General features: G+C 33.8%; 1 protein-coding gene across 1 annotated transcript in view; it reads right to left on the bottom strand.

Annotated features, from left to right (window-relative positions):
• Window positions 1-20,390, bottom strand: part of LOC105482677 (phosphatidylinositol glycan anchor biosynthesis class K) — a 114,103-nt gene that overhangs the window by 13,898 nt on the left and 79,815 nt on the right. Inside the window, exon 10 of the mRNA XM_011742895.2 lies at window positions 13,543-13,627. Coding sequence (XP_011741197.1) covers window positions 13,543-13,627 — 85 coding nt within the window. The remainder of the gene's footprint in view (window positions 1-13,542; window positions 13,628-20,390) is intronic.

The following is a 20,390-nucleotide window of genomic DNA, read 5'->3' as shown; positions in this document are numbered from 1 at the left end:
AAGAATGAGGTCGTGTAGACAACTGAAGGATCGTGAGGTGGAGAATTTTACTGAGCAATGAAAACGGCTCTCAGCGGAGAAGGGAGCTGGAGAGGGGACAGAAAGCGCACGTCACCTTCCCTAAAGTCAGGTTATCTCTTCCTGAAGTTCAGTCGTATCCCTCGAAGTCCAGCCATCTCCCTCCTTATCAACTGAGTCTGGGATCTTTATAAGCAGAGGATGGGGGTGGGGCAGGCCGTAGGTAGTTTTGGAAAAGGCAACATTTGATTGGTAAAAGGGCATTATTCAGAAAGAACCAACTGGGAGAGAGTAGGCAAACCTTGGGCCATGGGTTTCAGGCTGTTTGCTTTTTTTGGCCTGAAGGTGGGGTTTCACTGGGCACCCATCCCTGTCTGCCTAGAATTTCTCTATCTCCCGCCTCTATCAATAATAGCTGAAATTTTTCCAAATTTCATGAAAACTAGAAACTATCAGATCCCTAAAGCTCAACACCAAGCAGAAGAAACACAGAGAAAACCACACAAAGGGATAGCATAATCAAAATACTGGCAATGACAGAGAATATCTTTAAAACAGTCAGAGAAAAAGGGATTTGTTCTTACAGAGCAGGGTTCAGTAAACTACAATACACACGCTGGACATCTGTTTTCATTACTAAAGTTTCAATGGAACACAGTCATACCCTTTCATTTACACATTATCTATTGGGACTTTCACACTATACCAAAAATTGAGTAGCTGTAACAAACACCATTGTGACCGACAAGCCTAAAATATTTACTATTTGACACTTTAAGAAAAAGTTTGTAGTTCCTTGCTACGGAGAAACAAAAATAAGAATGACTGAAGGTCGGCTGTCAGAAACCATGGAGGGCAGAAAACAATAGAAAGACACCTTTAAAGTGCTGAAAGAAAAAACTAAAAATCTGAATCTTGAAGTACAGGGAAAATGTACCACGTTAAAAATCCAAAAAGTACATTAAAACTATATTTTACGTGATATCAAAAGAAAACCACCAACACACCAAAAATGAATAATGCTTGTTTCCAGTTATACAGATATTCCTAAATGGGCAAACAGTTAATGGGAAAAGTTTTAAAATTATTGTAACAGGATTTTGTTACTTTGCTACTTAAAAGGTAAATTCCAACTCCTTGTTTTTAGGCAGAATTTCTTTAACTTCTTTAATATGGATCTCTCAAGAGAATCATCACATTCTTTCAAGTGTAAAAGGAGGACTGGCATCCTCCTTCTGAGATACATAGGCTGAAGAACAAATCATTAAGCCTCCCACTGTGCTTAAATGAAATCACTCTTGGGATAAAATAGTTAATTTCAGTCAAATTAATTTTTTGGAACACTATTTGCTTGTATTAAAAAAGATCATAACATTCCTTATAAAATAAATTATCTAAAGTTTGAAAAAGTATTTTTAACAAAAGTAATCACTTTTAGTCATGGCAGTCATACAAATGTTTAACATATTTGTACAACAAAAGTGAATCTCATAATTACTTTTCCCGTACTCTACTTATAATGATCTTTCCCATGGATAAAGGCCCTCTATGTGGTTTAATCAATGACAATACCCTGAAACAGTCCTTTTCTGCTTCTATATACTAGTTGAAGACAGCATGCTAATGTTTATAGTTTACTATAATAATTACTTGATAATTTTAGTTATTCTAGATACAGCTATTTAGCATGAGGAAAATGTTTAACTAGCATCTACATATCAATATATAATTTATACATCTCTCTCAGGCAATGTAACAGATTGAATAACACTACTTTTTAAAAGTAGACATTATTTCACAAGACTAAGATATCTATTGGCATATTTTAAACTAGAAACACCTTAATTAATCAAAACTAGGTAACATGGATACTATTCTGTCTTCACTAAGTATTAATAGCCTTGGATATAGAACTGGTAAATAAAAAAGATACACAAAATCAAATAATTAAATACACTGATTAGGCACTGATAAATATATATGAATGTAGATTAAAGTAAAACAGTCTTTTAAAGGAAAATATGTGTTTAAGAATGATCAGAAATTATAATCTGAGATAACTGACATAATAATACACAAGTTACCCACCAAACATGACTGGTATGACAAAACGAAAGTTAACCCTGAATGTTAAAAATCTACAACTAAAGATATTGATTCCTCTAATATAAAATGTGACTTTTCTGACATGCATATACCAGTTTTAAAGTGAATGATAATCTTAACTCTTATCAGGAAGCACATTAAGGTGATTTCAGGTCAACTTAGATGGCAGATTAGGTAACTCCTAGTTACATTATTTCGATCAGTTGCAAGTCAGTATCTAAACTACTGCCAAGAATATAGCATGAGGCTGAAGGGAACTGTGTTTTAATTTGTCTCTATTCAGTCAGTTTCTGTATCTATATGAGAAGAGATCCCCCAGGGCTTTAATTTCTTTTTTTCCAGTGAGACTTCTGGTAATGTTTTTGGTGGATCCCTGGATTTCAGTGATGTTAAGATAGGCATATAATAACAAATTGATAAAAGTAACAATGTATTTTCCTGTTTTCTTTTATCAATTTGTTATTATATGTCTATCTTTTTCTTTCCTTTAACTAAGATGTTAACTTACCTTATTACATTGTAAGTCAAAACCATCCCACTAGAAAAACAGAATGCGTTGGGCATGAGTAATTTCATTTATTTTCTTCACTGTATAATGCACCATTTTTTCCTTGTATAGTTTCTCTACCTTAAAAGCAGGTACAAATATATAGCTAGCGAACCCACTTTTCCATTTCCTGGAGCTGAAAATGGCCCATTTTCTCACTTACAGTACTGCTTACCTCAACTTCTAGAAAGTCAGTATTTATTAAAAACCAACAATCCTCCAGCAAACCATTCATATGCCCCTAATACTATGGTTTACACTTCATCCTTAAAACAAATACAGTTAGAAAACCTAATAATATATCAGATGCTATGTGATACATTTTGGCATAACGGACAACAGGAAAAGAAGACATTCTTCATATTTGGCACATTTATAAAATTACAATGAATTTTAAAGGATCAAAACTCAATTTAGAATAGTCATTATGCTTCTATCATGTCTTATTAAAGTCAAAATCTATTATAAAGCATATTTAATGTCTTTAATATTTATAAACAAATTTTTAAAGAAAAAGAAAAATTTATTATATATTATTTGTGAAGAAGCACCAAAAACTTTTTTGAAAGCCTCTTTGTTAGTAACTAAGTTGATGAAGATGTAATAGAAAGGGAGTAAAGTTAATTACTACCAAGTATCTTAATATTCAAAGCAATACAAAGGGTCAAATGTCTAATATTCATTAGGGACGTTTGCGTTCTAAATGTGATGAACTCTGAATTACTTTGACTTGTGAAGATGTGTATCTGTCTAGTTGTTTTTAATTACTAATTGTTTTAGCTGTATGTAGCTAATTCTCAAGCATTCAAGGTCCACTCATAAGTTAATGCTTATCAAGGCTCTTTGACACTCACTTTTCTCACCACTTTGGACATTCCACTATGAGCTGCCCACAGTAGTGGGGAAGAGATTAAAAAAACAGTACAGGCAATCTTCAACCAGTGAATGAGTTATATTCTAAACATTCTCCTTATCATCAGTTTTTTGGAAATTAAAAATGATTTTATTGAAAATCATGTTATGAATGGTGGCTAGATTATCCAGATAGTTCACAAATGCCTATTAAATTCTGAAGGCCACTGTACCATTTAAACTACATGGAACCTCAGAATAGGTGACCACATAGCAGAAACTTTCTCTTTTCAAGTGAGCCATCCATAGGTAAAATTTTAAATAAGCAAAGCTAATCTTTAGCACTCTCCCCTATCATTTTTTGAACCCACATCTCTTCATATCTCTACATGTCTTAAACCCTCTTTGGGAAGTCAAGTGCAGCTGGGGTGAAGAAAGCAACTGCAAACAGAATTGAGAAGGTAACTCTCTTTAGGCCAGTATCTAAATAAATGATACTCATTTGCTGAAGAATTCTGAACTAAATCTGTTGATACTTATTCTTCCAAAATACATTTTCAATTAATCAGAACATGAATTACACCTGTTGATATCTCCTTCATCAAAATTTTCTGGAGACAAAGCCTTCGTGAAAAAATGCTCATAAGGAGGAAGTATACCACAGTAGTTAAGAAGATAAATTTTGGAGTCAAACAGACCTAGAATCAAATTCTGGCTATCCCACTTATGAGATGGAAGACCTTAGGCAAATTATTTAAACTATTCTGAACCTCAGTTAATTCATGTATAAAATGGGAACAATTTCATCAACGGTACTAGTTATTTTCGGATGATCATTATCATTATCAATTGTAAAATATGTTTTGCACCTATTTACAGTTGTACAACAAAAACGAAAAGAAACAGATGCTTCCTCAACTATTCTCAGTTTAAAAATCTTTATAAATTTGGTGAAAACAGGTATCTGTTTCTGCTTGGGAATACTTACCACTAGTGACACAATTTCCATTTCCATCATAGAAATTTCACATATCAGAAAAGGGATGTAATGACAAATTTGTAGGTGGACCAAACATTTTCAAACTTAAAGTTGATGATAATTATTAAAATGTTGATTGTCATTCTCAAACGGCTTTACCCTTGCATTTATCCCTTGAGAAGTGACATTTTTGGAAGTGGCTGTAGTAAGTTATAATATGAAAGTTGATGTTAATTTATATTAATTTAAAAACATATCTGATATTAAGAGATTAGTCCATGACCTTCAAAAAGTTTAGTTTTCATTACTTGCCTCATCACTTGAATAAAAATAAATGAAAAATGTATTATTTTTCACTAGACATCAATTTTAAAGTTGCTATGGTTAGGGAAAGCTCTACATGATTTTAAAGCAATATAAGTCAGTCCTGAGGCAGACAGAGTGCTAGGGATTCAGCATCCTTTTGATGAGTTTCCAGATATTGATAATTCAATAGGCACATTTTTTAAAAGAAGGTGGCAGAGATTTCTACTTGATAGACATTTCAGTCAACCTTTAGTAAAGTTTAGCTGTAATGGGGTAGGTATTACTGTAACGGAAAAACACTAAAATGCCAAAATTGCAACAGTGGAACAACATGAAGAGTAATGACAAACAAAAACAGAAGAATTGAAAAATTACTGCAATCCATGTCACATAATGTAAGGAGCTAGAATTACACAGCCTGGGACAACATTTCAAAATGCAGAAAAGTGAAAAGAGATTCTCAACTATACATATTTTGAAATATCTCAATTACAAGAGTAAGAGGCTAATTATACAAATAAAATGTTTGTCTGTGGGCAGAGACTGCAAATAATTCAAATTACCTGTATTGGTCCTCAACCTGAGGTGGTACTATGTTCCAAAGGTGGGGAAGAGTTCAGAAAAGGTGTGGTCTTTTTTTTTTTTTTTTTTTTTTTTTAGCATCACAATGACTAAGCAGTGCTACTGGCAACCAGTAGTTAGAAGGACAAGGGATGCCAAACATCCCGCGATGCACAGATCAGTCCTGCACAGTGAAAGAACTGTCCCATCCAAATACCTAGAATACTCCCACAGAGCAACAATGGACACACCAGGATACTGTACGAACTGGTTACATTGGAAAAAATGATCTCTAGGACTAAAAAGGAGTAACAAAGAACAGATGAAACAAGACTCTGCAAGATAATCTATGTTTTAAGCAAGAGCCTGGCAGGAGACCCCAGTACTTCTCTCTAAGAAACTAAATCTGTAATGGATACATAGCTCTAATCTTTTGTGCAGCTTATCTTAAAAAAAGAGAATAGTAAGGTGATACTGTACCACCATCATGTGCAGTGTGCAGAGGGCCATTAAAAATAGAAATCTTGCAATCTACTAATCTTGACAAAATATTAAAGGATTTGTAGGAGGCCTTATAACTGAAATAGGGGGAACCAGAGAAAGCCTAGAAGATAGTTAAGAACACAGTGGGGAAAACAACAGATATTTCTCCACAAAGATAAGGTATTCACTGATATATAACATTTGATTAAGTTAAAGTTTTTTAAAGCGTACACGGGTTTATGGCTTTGTTTACATGGAGCCTCTGCCTTAGTGGAGGGACCTAAATTTATGAAGATAAAATTGACTCATAATGGTGACCCCCAGAATTGAATCTCTCACACATCTTAAACCCCAGGCAAGCATCTACCAAAAGGTTTCTAATCAAGCTGTTTAAATGTGTGTGTGTGCGTGCGTGCGCGCTTGCTTAATATAAGAAGCTGAGATAGTAAAGATAAATTTAGTGTCACAAATAGAAATAATAATCATCAGGACCAAGAACAGAGAGACTCCTGGGAGGTTTAAATTCAGTACTTAGTTTACTGAGTTCACACCATGCCTCTGATGCTTTCATGTAAATATGATTACAGTCGAGTAATCATATTTACAGTCGAGTCATCATACTTACCATCACACATTTTCATTAAATAATTGTTTCATAGTTATAACTATGTAACTTTTGAGACATAAAATATTGATAATATATCTTTTCTTGTATTAACATAACTTTTACCACTGAAACTAATAGTTGCTTCATTACCCTGTTCACTTAATTTTCTATGTCACTCTAACTAAATCTACTCAACTTTAAAACTTCTTTTAACATGGTCAGACACATTAGATAATTTGTCACCATTCCACCGACTGCAGACACCCATCTTGGAGTCCTTCATTGTCTTGCTCCAATTTGTACTCTTTACTCTTCAAACTTCTACACAATTGTCACCTCAGAACGCACTTCACCATAAACGGGAATTTCACTAGCATCTCACCATGATGGCACAATCTCTTGTGCCTTGGATGATTTTCCCTCAGGATTTTTGGTTTGCTCTTTCATTTAATGGATCATATCTCAAGTAGCTTCTTCACAAAGGATGAATAAGAAAAATTATCTATTGAGACTTGGAATGTCTTTCCTATTTTATGATACTTACACCATAATTTGGAAATGAACAGAACCTTAAGTTGGAAATTATTTTCTCACATAATTTTGAAGACACCACTCCACTGCTTTCTGGTTTGACTGGTATCTTCCGGGAGGAATTCCTCAATCTTCTGCTAATAAAATATAAGCCTAAATTCCAGTGTTCTGAAAGCTAAACAGGAAGAAGACACTTGGGAGGAAGACAAGAGGGTGTTTCTTTTTGGACCCAACCTCTGAGGTGCCTGGTACCTATCTTCCCAGGGTTCTGCAGTATAAACCGCCTAGTTCTTACAGGACTCCAGCGTGATGGAAGTTACGGCTGAGCTTTTCCACTCTGCTAAATGTCAGAGGGTAAAGCATAGAAATGTCTTCAACCTGTCATGCTTACCTAGTTTATAAACATACTCGCAAATGTTGGTACCAATTACCACAGTGTCCTCAATTTATGCCTATTTATACACCCCTCCAGTAGTATTACTGCCTCAGGCATCACTGAGTATTACTACTTTTCATATATTTGCTTGAAGTTAAAAAAAAATATGAAACTTTCTGATAAAAATAAACAATTCTAACATCATTAATGAACATCAACATGTTTTATCAGTTTATTATCCTCTACTATTTCAACTTTTGAGGCATATCTGTGTGAGTTCTTTACGTAAGTTCATTAGACTGTTCAGTTTTTTTCTTGCCATTCTGTAAGAGTTCTTTATAATACAAAGATGTTAATTCCACGAGGAAAATATTTTTCCACTTTGATATCTGCCTTTTCTTTCTTTTTGAGATAGGATCTCACTCTGTTGCCCAGGCTGGAGTACAGTGGCGTGATCACAGCTCACTGTAACCTTGAACTCCTGGGCTCAGGGTAACCTCCTGCCTCATCCTCCTGAGTAGCTACGATTACAGGTGCCCATCACCATGCCTGGTTAGTTTATGTTTTTTTGTAGAGATGGGGTCTCACTCTGTTGCCCAGGCTGGTCTGCCTTTTCATTTCAATGTATAGACATTTTACATTTTTACATCACTTGAACCCAGGAGTTCAAGACCAGCCTCAGCAACATGGCAAAACTCCATCTCTACCAAAAATAAAAAAAAAATTAGATGGGTGTGGTAGGATGCACCTGTAGTCCTAGCTACTTAGGAGGCTGAGGTGGGAGGATCACTTGAGCCCGGGAGGATCACTTGATCCCGGGAGGTCGAGGCTTCAGTGAGCCATGATTATGCCACCACACTCCAGCCTGGGCGACAGAGACCCTGCCTCAAAAAAATTTTTAAAACGTAGATATTTTTTTCTACTGAAAAATCATACACACTATATCAACTACGCTGAGGGGCATTCACATTGTTTCCAGTTTGTTGTGGCCACATTAACGCTACTATAAATATTACTGTACTCAGATTCTTATACAGCAGTACTTTTCCTTATATATTAGAAGTACAAGCTAGATTCTCATGAGTGGAACGACTGTGTTGAAGAGTATGTATACAGATACTCCTGTAAGTCCTGATAAACCCATCATAAATTAAAAATATCATAAAGTTGAGAATGCATTTAATACACCTAATCTACCAAACATCATAGCTTAACCTAGCCTACCTTAAACATGTTCAGAACACACACATTAGCCTACAGTTGGGCAAAATAATCTAACACAAACCCTATTTTATAATAATGTCTCATGCAATTTACTGAATACTATATATGACATTAAACTTGTGACAGTTTTGCACCATAGTAAAGTTGAAAAATCCTAACTCAAACCATTCTAAGTCAGGGACCGTCTGTGTATTATATGTGAAGAGATGTTGTCAGTTGGTCATCTCAAGAGGTAGGAATAATCCATATTTCTAACAACAATGTACACAAGTACCTTTTTCCTAGCATCTCTGACAGAAATGGGTGATTTTGATTTTTAAAATATCTTTATTGAGATCCAATCAGATACCATAAAATTTACCCTCTTAAAATGTATAATTCAGTGGTCTTAGAATATTCGCAGAGTCATGCAATGATCACCACCAAGTTAGGACATTTTCATCACTCCAAAAAAGAAACCCCGTATCATTAGTCAGTCCCCATCACCTCACCATGTCTCAGACCTAGGCACACATTTATCTGTTTTCTAGATTTGGCTATTCTTGACATTTTATATAAATGGAACCATATAATATGTTTTCTTGTGTGTGACTGGCTTCTTTCATTTAACATATGTTTTCAAGTTTCACTCACGTTTTAGCATGCATCTGTACTTTCTTTCCTTTTATTGCTGAATAATACTCTACTGTATAGATATGCTATATATGATTTATCTATTTATCAGTTGAACATTTGTGTTATTTCTACTTTTTGGCTATTAAAAATAATGCTGCAATGAATATCTATGTAAGTTTTTGTGTAGCTGCATGATTTTATTTCTCTTGGGTATATAACTAGGTTGGAATATTGGGTCATATGGTAACTCTGTGTTTAACCTTTTGAGGAAATGTCAAACTGTTTATCAAAGTATTGTTTTAATTTTGCCAGTTTGATGAGCACTAAATAATTTCACTGAATTTGTAATGTGTACTTCCTCACTGAGTTTGAAGTTCCCTATTCTCATTCATTGGCCATGTCATTTATTTCTAAATAGATTTTCATCAATTTTTTAAATCTTTTTTCTACTGAGTTTTGCTTGCCTTTTATAAACATCCAAGAGTCCTTTGAATATTACAGATATTAAGGAATTTTCTGTTGTCTTCTTTGTAAACATATTTGTCTTGATTGTAACATTTGTCTTTTAACTTTGTGGAACCTGTGTCATATAAAATATTCCATTTTTGTGGAGCTAAATATATCTTCAGAGTTTCAGGGTTCATTAAGAAGTTCTTCTCTACTTCCAGATTATACAAGCAGTTGCCTATATGTTCTTATAAGATTTTTAATTTTTATTTTACATTGTCTTTATGAAAAAAATTTACATTGCATATAGTATGAAATAGAGGCTTACCTGCTTTTCTACTGAAATAAAAATATATTTATCATATATTAAATTATCAAATATAATAAAAAAATTTTCTGGATTCTCTAGGATTCTGGTGTGTTTCAAGCCTCAGGTCAGGACTACCTGTTGCTTACAACATCAGTTTAGTAGGATTTAGCATTTAAAAAAATATAAAATAGAATACGAAAATAGAGTATATCATACGTAATAAGGATACGTGTGTGATAAAACCTTTTATTTCTTTTAACATACACAAACATACACATCAAAAGTCATTATGTATATGAAATATTTCTTATCATGAATTAGAATCCATAAAGTTTGAAATTCACTCCTCCATGTGTTCCACTGATCCTCTTGTCTATTCCTTTGTCCATATAATATTTATCTGATTACAGATGCTTTAGGCTAATATTCTGATATCCAGTAAAACAAGTGCCTCTCTTACATACTGTCTTTGGTTATTCTTGGACATTTGTTCTTCCACATAAATCATGTGGTCATTTTTTCCTAACATTAAAAAAGAAACACTTGTTTCTATTCTAATTAGAATTGCTAAATTGGCAGAATTTACACTTACACTTTCATCATATTGTTTATTTGGTATGTCTTTCTGTTTCTGAAACAGTACATTTCTATGATTCTTATTATACAGGTCTATGGTTTACTTGTTAAATCTAATTGTAATTATTTTATAGTTCTCTTCACTGTTGTGACAGAAAAATTTTCCCATTTTCATTTCTGTATGTTTACTGCAAATACAGAGAAGCTATCAATTTTATTTAAGAAGCCAATTTTATTTGGCTATCTCATCACATTCTCTTATTAATTTTATTGTTCATAACTTGAGTCTCCTGGGTTTCCTAGGTATACAATCATATTTTCGAGGATGGCTAGAAAAATGGTAAATAATTTGACAGTGTAAAATGGTAGTAGTGAGAATCCTATCTCCTGATTGTAAAAAGCAGTTTAAATATCACACACAAGAAATGAATTACTCAAATGACTGATACTCATTCCTCTCTCTTCTATTTCTTGTTTCTCCTTGTTTCAGCCTCTGTCCCTGCTTTGAAAGCTTCCATTTCTCCTGCAGCTTCTAAGTTGTGCTACTAGTGAGAGTCCTTGGCTTCTGGTGCCTGGGTAGTAGGGAAAAGAGGTGGTCCTGGCTTTCAGGGTACCATTAAAAATATGTTATCTATCCATTTAGAGATATGTATATGTAGTACAAGGCAAGATGCTAAAAGAAATATCAAGAAACTGAGACTGTCCAGAAAGATGATAAAATAGGATATATAAGACATAAAAATAAGTAATTCTATTTTAAATAGAAATGACATGTGCTCCAAAACAGGTATAGGTAAAGTATATGATTATTTCTCATGAAAATAGTTATGGGGGAGATTATGCACTACAATAATGCTTTAACTCAGATATAGATCAAAAAGCTTTTGTGAAACTAGCTGAACCTAATTATCACATGTATTACTATTCTCTTAGGAAAAAAGTTGCAAGCATTCATTCATTTATCGAGACGGTCCCACTCTGTCACCCAGACTGGAGTGCAGTGCCACAATCTCAGCCCACTGCAGCCTCAATCTGGATCCCAGGCCCAGGAGATTTTCCCACCTAAGCCTCCCAAGTAGGTGAGACTACAGGCACGCACCACCAAGCCCGGCTAATTTTCTGTATTTCTTGTAGACATAGGGTTTTGTTATGTCACCCAGGCTGGTCTTGAACTCCTGGGCTCAAGTGATCCACCCACCCTGGCCTTCCAAGGGGCTGGGATTATAGGCATGAGCTACCATGTGCCCAGCGAAAATCTGCTTTTAAATATTGGACTTATCAGTTAATTTCTGACAACATAACTCATACGTTTCTAAAAGACCAGTTGGACCGGCTAATGGTAACAGTACTTAAGTTGTAGTACTGTCAAAAAAGGGAAATAACAAAAAGAATAAATGAAGAGTCTGCTATTAACAATGACCTGTCCTGACTACTCTTTTATTGAGAACAGGATTCATTTTATTCAATAAAAATAAAATACATAAATTCCTATCATGTAAAATTTCTTAAAGATAGGTATTAAGTAGAATCAAGTGCTACTGAACTTTAATATAATGTTTGTAATTCAGTGTTAAAATTAACACAGTCTCTTGTACTGCCAAAAAAATCACAATCTAAAATTTTCACCAGGGTCAAAAATTCTTTATCTTGGAATTCACACAGTGTATAATAGCAAAATGCAGCTGTTACATAAACCAGGTAGTTTATTGGTTCATTCATGCTATAAAAATATTACTGACATTTCATCTGGTCAACCATCTTAAAGGTTAATTCTTGTTTCCTCTTTCAGATTTTATTCTAGGTGAACTGTTCTGGGCAGATTCTATTTACCTATTCTGAGCAAACCACAAACTGTTTCATTGCTCACTCTTACTGTTAAGAACATATTGACTTGCTGCCTGCTCTGCTGTTTAATTCATTTATGCTGAGAGTCAGGCATGAAGACAGAATTTTAAATGTGACATTTGCAGACTGTTAGGTCATTTAAGCTCTGACAACACTGGGGAATTCCTGACATATAAACTGGATCTGATTACCAAGCACAGACGAGCTTCCCAAAGGAGCAAATTTCTGATCATTTTTTGTAATTTCTCACAGAATTGCAATACTAAATTTTAATGTCAATGAAAAATATATATAGCCAACATTTTAAAGTAAAAGCCTCTGTTTGTTTCAATAAAGTCCAAACTGGTACTTCTAATCAATACATATCAGCTAAATAAAAATTATTTTGACAGAAAAAGGCATATGGAAAAACTCACAATAACAATCAACATTCATAACAATTCTGAGAAAGTCTGCCATTTAAGGGCTTTTAATATTTACTGATATATGTAAAGTTCTGAAAATTCTGCTAGGTCTAAAGGCTATAACTCTAGTCAACAGACCATTTAAAATTATTAGATTCTGGCCCAGCAGGGCAGAGGTTATATACTGTCAAATTATAGTACAAAGTCTAAGCTTACATACTTAAAACACTGCCTTCTCAACAATTATAGTTATGTAGAAAGGATGATGAAATCATTATAATTGGAAATGAACAAATTGCCCACATGATATGCAGAATTACACTTCACAAGGGTTGACAATGGGGCGGGGTAAAGGATGTAGGGCAAGACTGTTTTCTCTTTTTAGTGACTCCAAAAAATTACACTCAATGATATTTTTGCAGCTCTTTTTCCTTGTCACTAAGTACTAGACACAATGGGTCAAAATGAAAGTTTTCTGAAATTAAATTTCGTAGTCAAATAATGCACAAAAGATAATCCTTATTTTATCCTATATTTTATGTAAGTAAGAATTCTGGTGTTAAACAGCAAGTAGCCTTTTAATATTGTGCTTCGAATGGGACTTTCAACTGTAATAGGGGTAGTCTAAATAGGGATAGACAGCCCAGAATGCCTTTCAGCTACAACACATTGATTCTGAAAACCCTAACAAAAGCAATTACTTTTCAGAGATTAAAAATCTTGTTTCTTTCAAAAGAATAAAATGAAACGCAAACCTGGTGTATTATCTGAGCTACAGGAAGTTGTTCAGCATATTTCAGAGGTTCCATTAGTTCCTCATCCATCTGGTCTTCCTTATAGCTGGAAAAAGAGAATTTAAAAACACAAAGCTAAGGCAAATACTATTTTGAAATATGGCAAATATTTAAATATGTCAAATATGAAATATAGTAAAATGCATATATTTAAGTTTTTGAAATAATCGGTATTTATCAACAATCTTTGAAACGCTACCACTGAAAAATTTTAAATGACTATAAAGGTATTCAGACTACGTTAAGTAACTATGCAATAAAATTAGCTAACATCACTTAATGTTCTCAGATCCTGTCATTTTCTGAGACAAAAATATTTCAGTACACTCTGTTCAAAAGAGGGTGTTTCTTTCATAGCCCTTAAAGGTATTCAAAACCTGGCTCCAACCAAACTCAAGCCTCATCTCCAGCAACCCTTTCTCTACTTAACAGTCTACTGTTTTAGTTATATTTTACTGGCCAAATCCCACTGGGCCTTGCACCTCCAGGAGAGAGACCTTAGGAGAAATCAATCCTGCTGACATCATCTAGCCTCCAGACTGTGAGGAAATACATTTATGTTGTTTAAGCCATCCAGTCTCTGGTACTTTGGTATGGCAACCCTAGCAAACTAACACCTATTAGCATTAGGTATTTTTACCTCAATTAAAAAATAAACTAAAGTATATACTCATTGACCAAAACACACACACACACACACACACACACACACAACCAACTTGCTTTAAAGCATTTCACAGTGTATCTTTTAAAAGTTTATTCACTTTATGTATAAAAACACATACAGGCTGGGTGCGGTGGCTAACAGCTGTAATCCCAACACTTTGGGAGGCCGAGGGGGGTGGATCACTTGAGGTCAAGAGTTTAAGACCAGCCTGGCCAACATGGTGAAACCTCGTCTCTACTAAAAATACAAAAATTAGCCAGGCGTGGTGGTACACGCCTGTAGTCCCAGCTGCTTGGGAGGCTGAGGCAGAAGAACTGCTTGAACCCGGGAGATGGAGGTTGCAGTGAGCCGAGATCACGCCACTGCACTCCAGCCTGGGAGACAGAGCAAGAGTCTGTCTCAAAAAACAAACCAACAAAAAAACCCCACAAAACACACAAACACACACATACACGCACATAGCAACAAAAGAAAAAACAGACAAACTCTATAGACATCATCAAATTTTAAGACTTTTTTGTTTCAAAGGACACAATTAAGAATGTAAAAACAGTCTACAGAATGGGAGAAACTCTTTGCAAATCATATAACCAAAAAGGGACTTATTAGAATGCATAAACACAACTCAAGAATAAAAAAGCGAACAACTCAGTATTTTTCCTTCCTTATCGAGGACATTCTTAAGTGCAAATGATGTATTTTTGTTTGTTTCTTTTCTACTGTGGTCAGCAGTGGGAAAAATACCGTGACCACTTATGCACTTTGGTTCCATGCCTTGATTCCTGTTAAGGCACCAGCAGTTTTAATAAATATCTTCTGAAAAAATAAAAATTAAATCACCGACATTAATTTTAAGAGTATAAAAGAAATATGACAAAGTCACTCTTCATTGGTTATTCCAAAAATCTAAAATAACAATGTATAAGATGAAATACATTTTTTTTTCTCACAAAATGTCTCTTAGTCAATATAAAAGATATTCTTTGGGTATACAAAAATATTTGAAATCTGGCAATTTGTTTTGAATAACTTTTTATAATGCCATGTAGCTGTTATGAAAAATTCCAAACACATTTCTATACTTTTTATATTATTTTTGCAGGATCATTTAAAAGTGAGCTGCAGATACCATGACAGTTCACATCTAAATCTTTCAGCAAAATATTTATCAACCAAGGATATGTCTGAAATGTTTCTTAATAACTGCAGCACTTTTTCCAAATGCAATTCACAAGTAATCTTGAGTATCACTATGGATATATGAGTATTTTACTTATCCAATGTTTCACAATCAATTAAAATGATTACTCATTTCTATAATTTCTTGAAAACCTATTTCCACTGCTTTCTTGCTTTATTTTGATATCAAGAAGTGTGATGCTAAGTTGGTTCGATGTTAATTATTTTCATTTTTAATTATTTTTAATTTTTAAATTACTAATTTTTTGGCTTAGAAGCTCAGACGGCCTCTATTTTCCCTTTTGTTTTAAGGTCTAATACTATAATATATCTTAAAAGTTGATTGTTATAGATCAAGTTTCCCAGGTACACGGGAAACAGGAGTCCTTTCAATATGGAAATTCAGATCTCATTTTATTTCAAAAAATGTTTTATTATAACTTTAAATACCATATCCGTTAATTTTCCACTTATTTCCTAGTTCAAGGTGTTGAACTAAATATATGGAAAATTCTCTCTTTCTGATCATTTTCATTTCTCTTATTTCAGTTTCATTTTCTTGGCTCTTTCTATTCTTTATGTCTTTTATTGAACTTCTGGAATATCTATCTTCCCTTGTCTACCTTGTAATTTACTTTTCATTTCTGAGATGATTTTTTTCTTTTTTCACCATTTACTTTCCTGAGTTCAGTCAACTGCTGTTTCACATATCTTTCTGTTTGTCCATTTCAATTGTGAATTTTTGAATGCCTGATTCATGGTATCCTTTCATAATGCAATTGCTTGTTTAATACAGGTTATTCATGTTCAGATGTTTCATTTCAGTTTTCCTGTTTTGTAATTTTTCTTTGATTTCTTTCCTTCCTTTTTATTTGTGCTTTCATTCTGTGTGTGTGTGTCATTTACTAAGAAGGTCTGATTTTAATTTTGTTTTATACTTATTGTAACTTTGTAAAGGTGCTGGCTTCTTTTTCTGTTGAGGATTATTTGTATTGGCTTTTTCAGAATCAGCAGTAACAAGTTATCCTGCCATGGAGGGTGAAGGGAGGTAAGCTGACTTACTAGGTTTCTCAGTTCAAGAGCACCCTCTTCTGTGGCTTCACTGAAGTGTAGTTGCTTTAATAAGTGGTGCTTTTTGTGGTGGGAGGGGCAGGATTTGTCTTAAAAAAAATTGTCTTGTTCCCGTAGTGCCCTTATCTTCAGCTGCTTTCTTTCCTTTCACCACCATGACTCCAAGGGACACCGCTGTCCCACTCTGTCCTTTGCAAGTAGTCTTCCATTATCCCAGAATTCATGCTTTCCCAAGATTGTCACCTAAGGTCATTCATACATTCTAAGCCCCATCTTGTAAATCATTATTAGTCAGGTCTCTGATAAACCATATATAATTCAGATAGAGAAAACTACAAATATTAATTTCAATTTACATGTGGCAGCCATCCTAAAGGAACCTGGAACTTTTCTCCTGTGAAATGGTAAAGTTCTCTTTTCTTAAAGTCATCCAAGTGTTCCTTTTACTTAACATTTTAAGTCATTTCAGAAGCCCCCCTAAAAGAATGTTTTTTCCATGATCTCTTTCCAAGATCCTTTACTAAGAAAATCTATTTAAATAACTTAATAAGGGAGTAATTTCTACATGGAAAAAGCTGTATATTCCTTATTTTGCTTTACTATTTTTTAAAATAGAGTTTTTGTAGAAGATAACACAAGGTATTTACTTACTTTATAAAAGGATTTTGACTTCAATAGAGTCATACTACCATCTCAAATGAAAAGGCAATTAAAATACTGTCCAAATCCTCTGCATAAATAAAATTCTCCTGGCAAATTATGAAGCCTATGAAGTTAGTCTTTACAATCCCCTGTGCTTTCTAGTGTTTTCTATATCCTTTTTCTCTTTCATATCCAGTGCCCAAAAAATTTTTCTCTTCTGTGCTATTCAAGCACCCTAAAATAACACTGTAAAATTATTTACTGTGTCCATACAGAAGGTTATCTCTAACTCAGAAAGAGTAAAGTTTATATTCTAGAGTGTCACACTGAGATCAGACAATTAAGGTATAAAATAACATACAGCCAGGTATGATGGCATGTTCCTATAGTCCCAGGTACGTGGGAGATTGAGGAGGAAGGATCACTTGAGCCTAGGAATTAGAGACCAGCCCGGGTTATATAGTGAGACCCTATCACAAATAAATAAATAAACATAAAATTACATAGTTTATTTCAGGTTGAAGGCGAAAGCATCTTTCCAAACACTGGAAATAAAGCCAACAAACTGAACAAGAAAGCAGAGACACTGTGCTATGCTAGATACAAACTAAAAATTAAGAGTATCAATAATAATTAAAGACACATCATCTAGAGTAATCCAAAATCATTAGGAAGAAATTCTCTACACATACCAAAAAAAGGAAGGTAGACAAATAGTTAGTATAACCTGTTTTGAAAATATGGCTCAAAGAAGCACTTGAAATTAAAAGGAAATAATAGAGAAATCAAATTAATTTCTTCCTAGAATCTTTGGAAAAAAGGATTGAAAAATTCACACTCCTAAACTGCATTTTTAAATGTTCAAATAGTCATATAATAGATAACGCATATTGTACAAGATATAATTGACAAACCTGAAAATTTAAAGACACTCCAAGCGAAGAAAACTGAAGTTTATTGGTCAATGCAGACAAACACAAAATGCTACTACAAATTCAGACAGGTCCCAAGAGTCACTAAAGCTTATTTTTGTGAAAACAGGCTATACAGCAATGATAAAACAATCTGATACATTACTTCCCTCGAAATGAGATCCCCTCCAAACTCCCTGCATCACTATTTTTCTAATTATCAAACTAAAAACTTGTGAGAGAAGATATGAAAATAGAACTTCAGTTAAAAGCTACTTTAAAGAAGCACAAGAAAGACGGTAAGCCAGGGAAAAAAGACTTAATATGAGGCAGAGAACAGCAAGTTAAGTCCAAAGAGAACTAAGGTTACACTAATTTATGGCCCAACTGTTGAAATGCATCTTATTTACTGTCAGTTTCCAATGTAGTATAAAAATGCACACACTAGTTAAATAAGAAGACCTGTCAAGCAACTCAGTAAAGCTAATATAATAAAATCCCAGAAAAGCAAACTCTTGTTCTCATTTGAGAGACTTTAAAAGTAACTTCCTGTTTGGTAAAAATTATAGGCAGGCTTTCCAGAAGTTCACACAACCAGCTAACTTGAATGCACAAGGAACTATCTGTGTAGAGTCAAAGGCAATTCTAAAATACTAGTGTAGAGTTCTGGGGGATATCAGAGAAAAAACTTGTCAAAATTATTGAGTACTTACTCTGAACTCTACTAAATCTATCAGGAGTTAATGTACATTGTTCTAGTCATTTTATTTTGCTTTTACCATACATATTTAAGTACGCATGAAAAATACATAGAATATCTACAAATCATTTCATTAATAAATTGTACAGTAAAATTCAGCAACTAGCTTTTTTCATTCAAATGTGAGGTCAAATGTGACCTGTCACCTGTTTCTGTATGTCCTGTGAGCTAAGAATGGCTTTTATGTTTTTGAATGGTTAGGAAAAATAAGTCTAAAGAAGAATAACATTTCGTGACTAGTGAAAATTACACAAAATTTGAATTTCAGTGTTGTACTATAACAGCAGAGTTGCATATTTACAACTGAGACCATATGACCTATAACCTACAAATGCTTTAAATATTTACTATCTGGCCCTTTACAGAAAAAGTTGCGCAACCCATACATTAGAATAATTATTAAGAAGTGGACTTGCTGGGTCATAAGTTATGTACATTTTAAATTTTGCTAGAAACAAGTAAATCGCTATCCAAAATGGCCGCATCAACGTATACTGCCACCAGAAATGCGTAAGTTCCCATTTCCTTTCAACATCACCACCTAAATTTCTGTAAGACATAGTATCTCATTGTTTTAATGTCCACTTCCCTTCTAAAATCACCTTTAGGTGATCACTAACATGAGTCTTTTTCTCTTCTTAAACTGTATTTCTTTTTTCTTCTATTTGGTTTGTCTTTTAAAAAATTAATATTTAGAGTTATTTTGATAATCTAGACAGAAATTCTTTGAAATAGATGTTACAAATAATGTCACCACACTTTTTCTTCTCTTTTAACTTTGTTTGCATTGTCTCTTTTTTTTTTTTGCTATATATTTCTATTCCATTAGTCTTTGACAATCTTTTTTTATTAGCCGTAATTTGAGTAGTGTGACACCTTTCCCTACTCCTAAGCAAAAAAAAAAAAAAAAAAAAAAAAAAGTTATTCTGCAATAATTCTGATGTTTCCTTTTTGCATTTTTATCTTTAATCCATTTGTATTTTGTACAGTGTAAAGGGGAAATCTAATTTTGTTTGTTTCTCCATGGCAAACCAATTGCTTCAACATAGAATTTTCTGACTTACCTATCCTCTCCTCCAAGTAAAACCATATCTATCATACATATATTGTTATGCATGGGTCTCTTTGGGGGCTTTATAATATGTTGTATATTTATTTACCTAATCTGAACCAATATCACATTATCTGAATCACCACAACTTTAAAACAGAAAATCCTGGTGTCAGATAGACTAAATGCCTCTCCCACCACTACTGTTCATACTCCGTAGTCATCCAAATGACTTTGGCTTTTTGTTCCTTTACTAGTCCACATGAATTTGATAGCCAGCTTATTAAGTTCCATGAAGAATCCTACAAAGGCAGAATGTAGTAATAGTTAAGAGAGCATACCTGGAGTCAGACAGCTAGCACTTCCACTTATGAGTTGTGTAACCAGATACAAACCTCTCCACATCTGTAGTCATATATAAAATGACTACATACTACACAGCTGTTTTGAGGATTAAACAAGTTAATAAATTCAAAGTGCTTAGAATAGTGCTGGTATTTATTAAATACTGGAAGTTTAAGAGAAATTG

This window comes from Macaca nemestrina, chromosome 1, assembly GCF_043159975.1.
Source record: "Macaca nemestrina isolate mMacNem1 chromosome 1, mMacNem.hap1, whole genome shotgun sequence".
NCBI lineage: Eukaryota > Metazoa > Chordata > Mammalia > Primates > Cercopithecidae > Macaca > Macaca nemestrina.
This window is presented reverse-complemented; position numbering and strand designations above follow the sequence as displayed.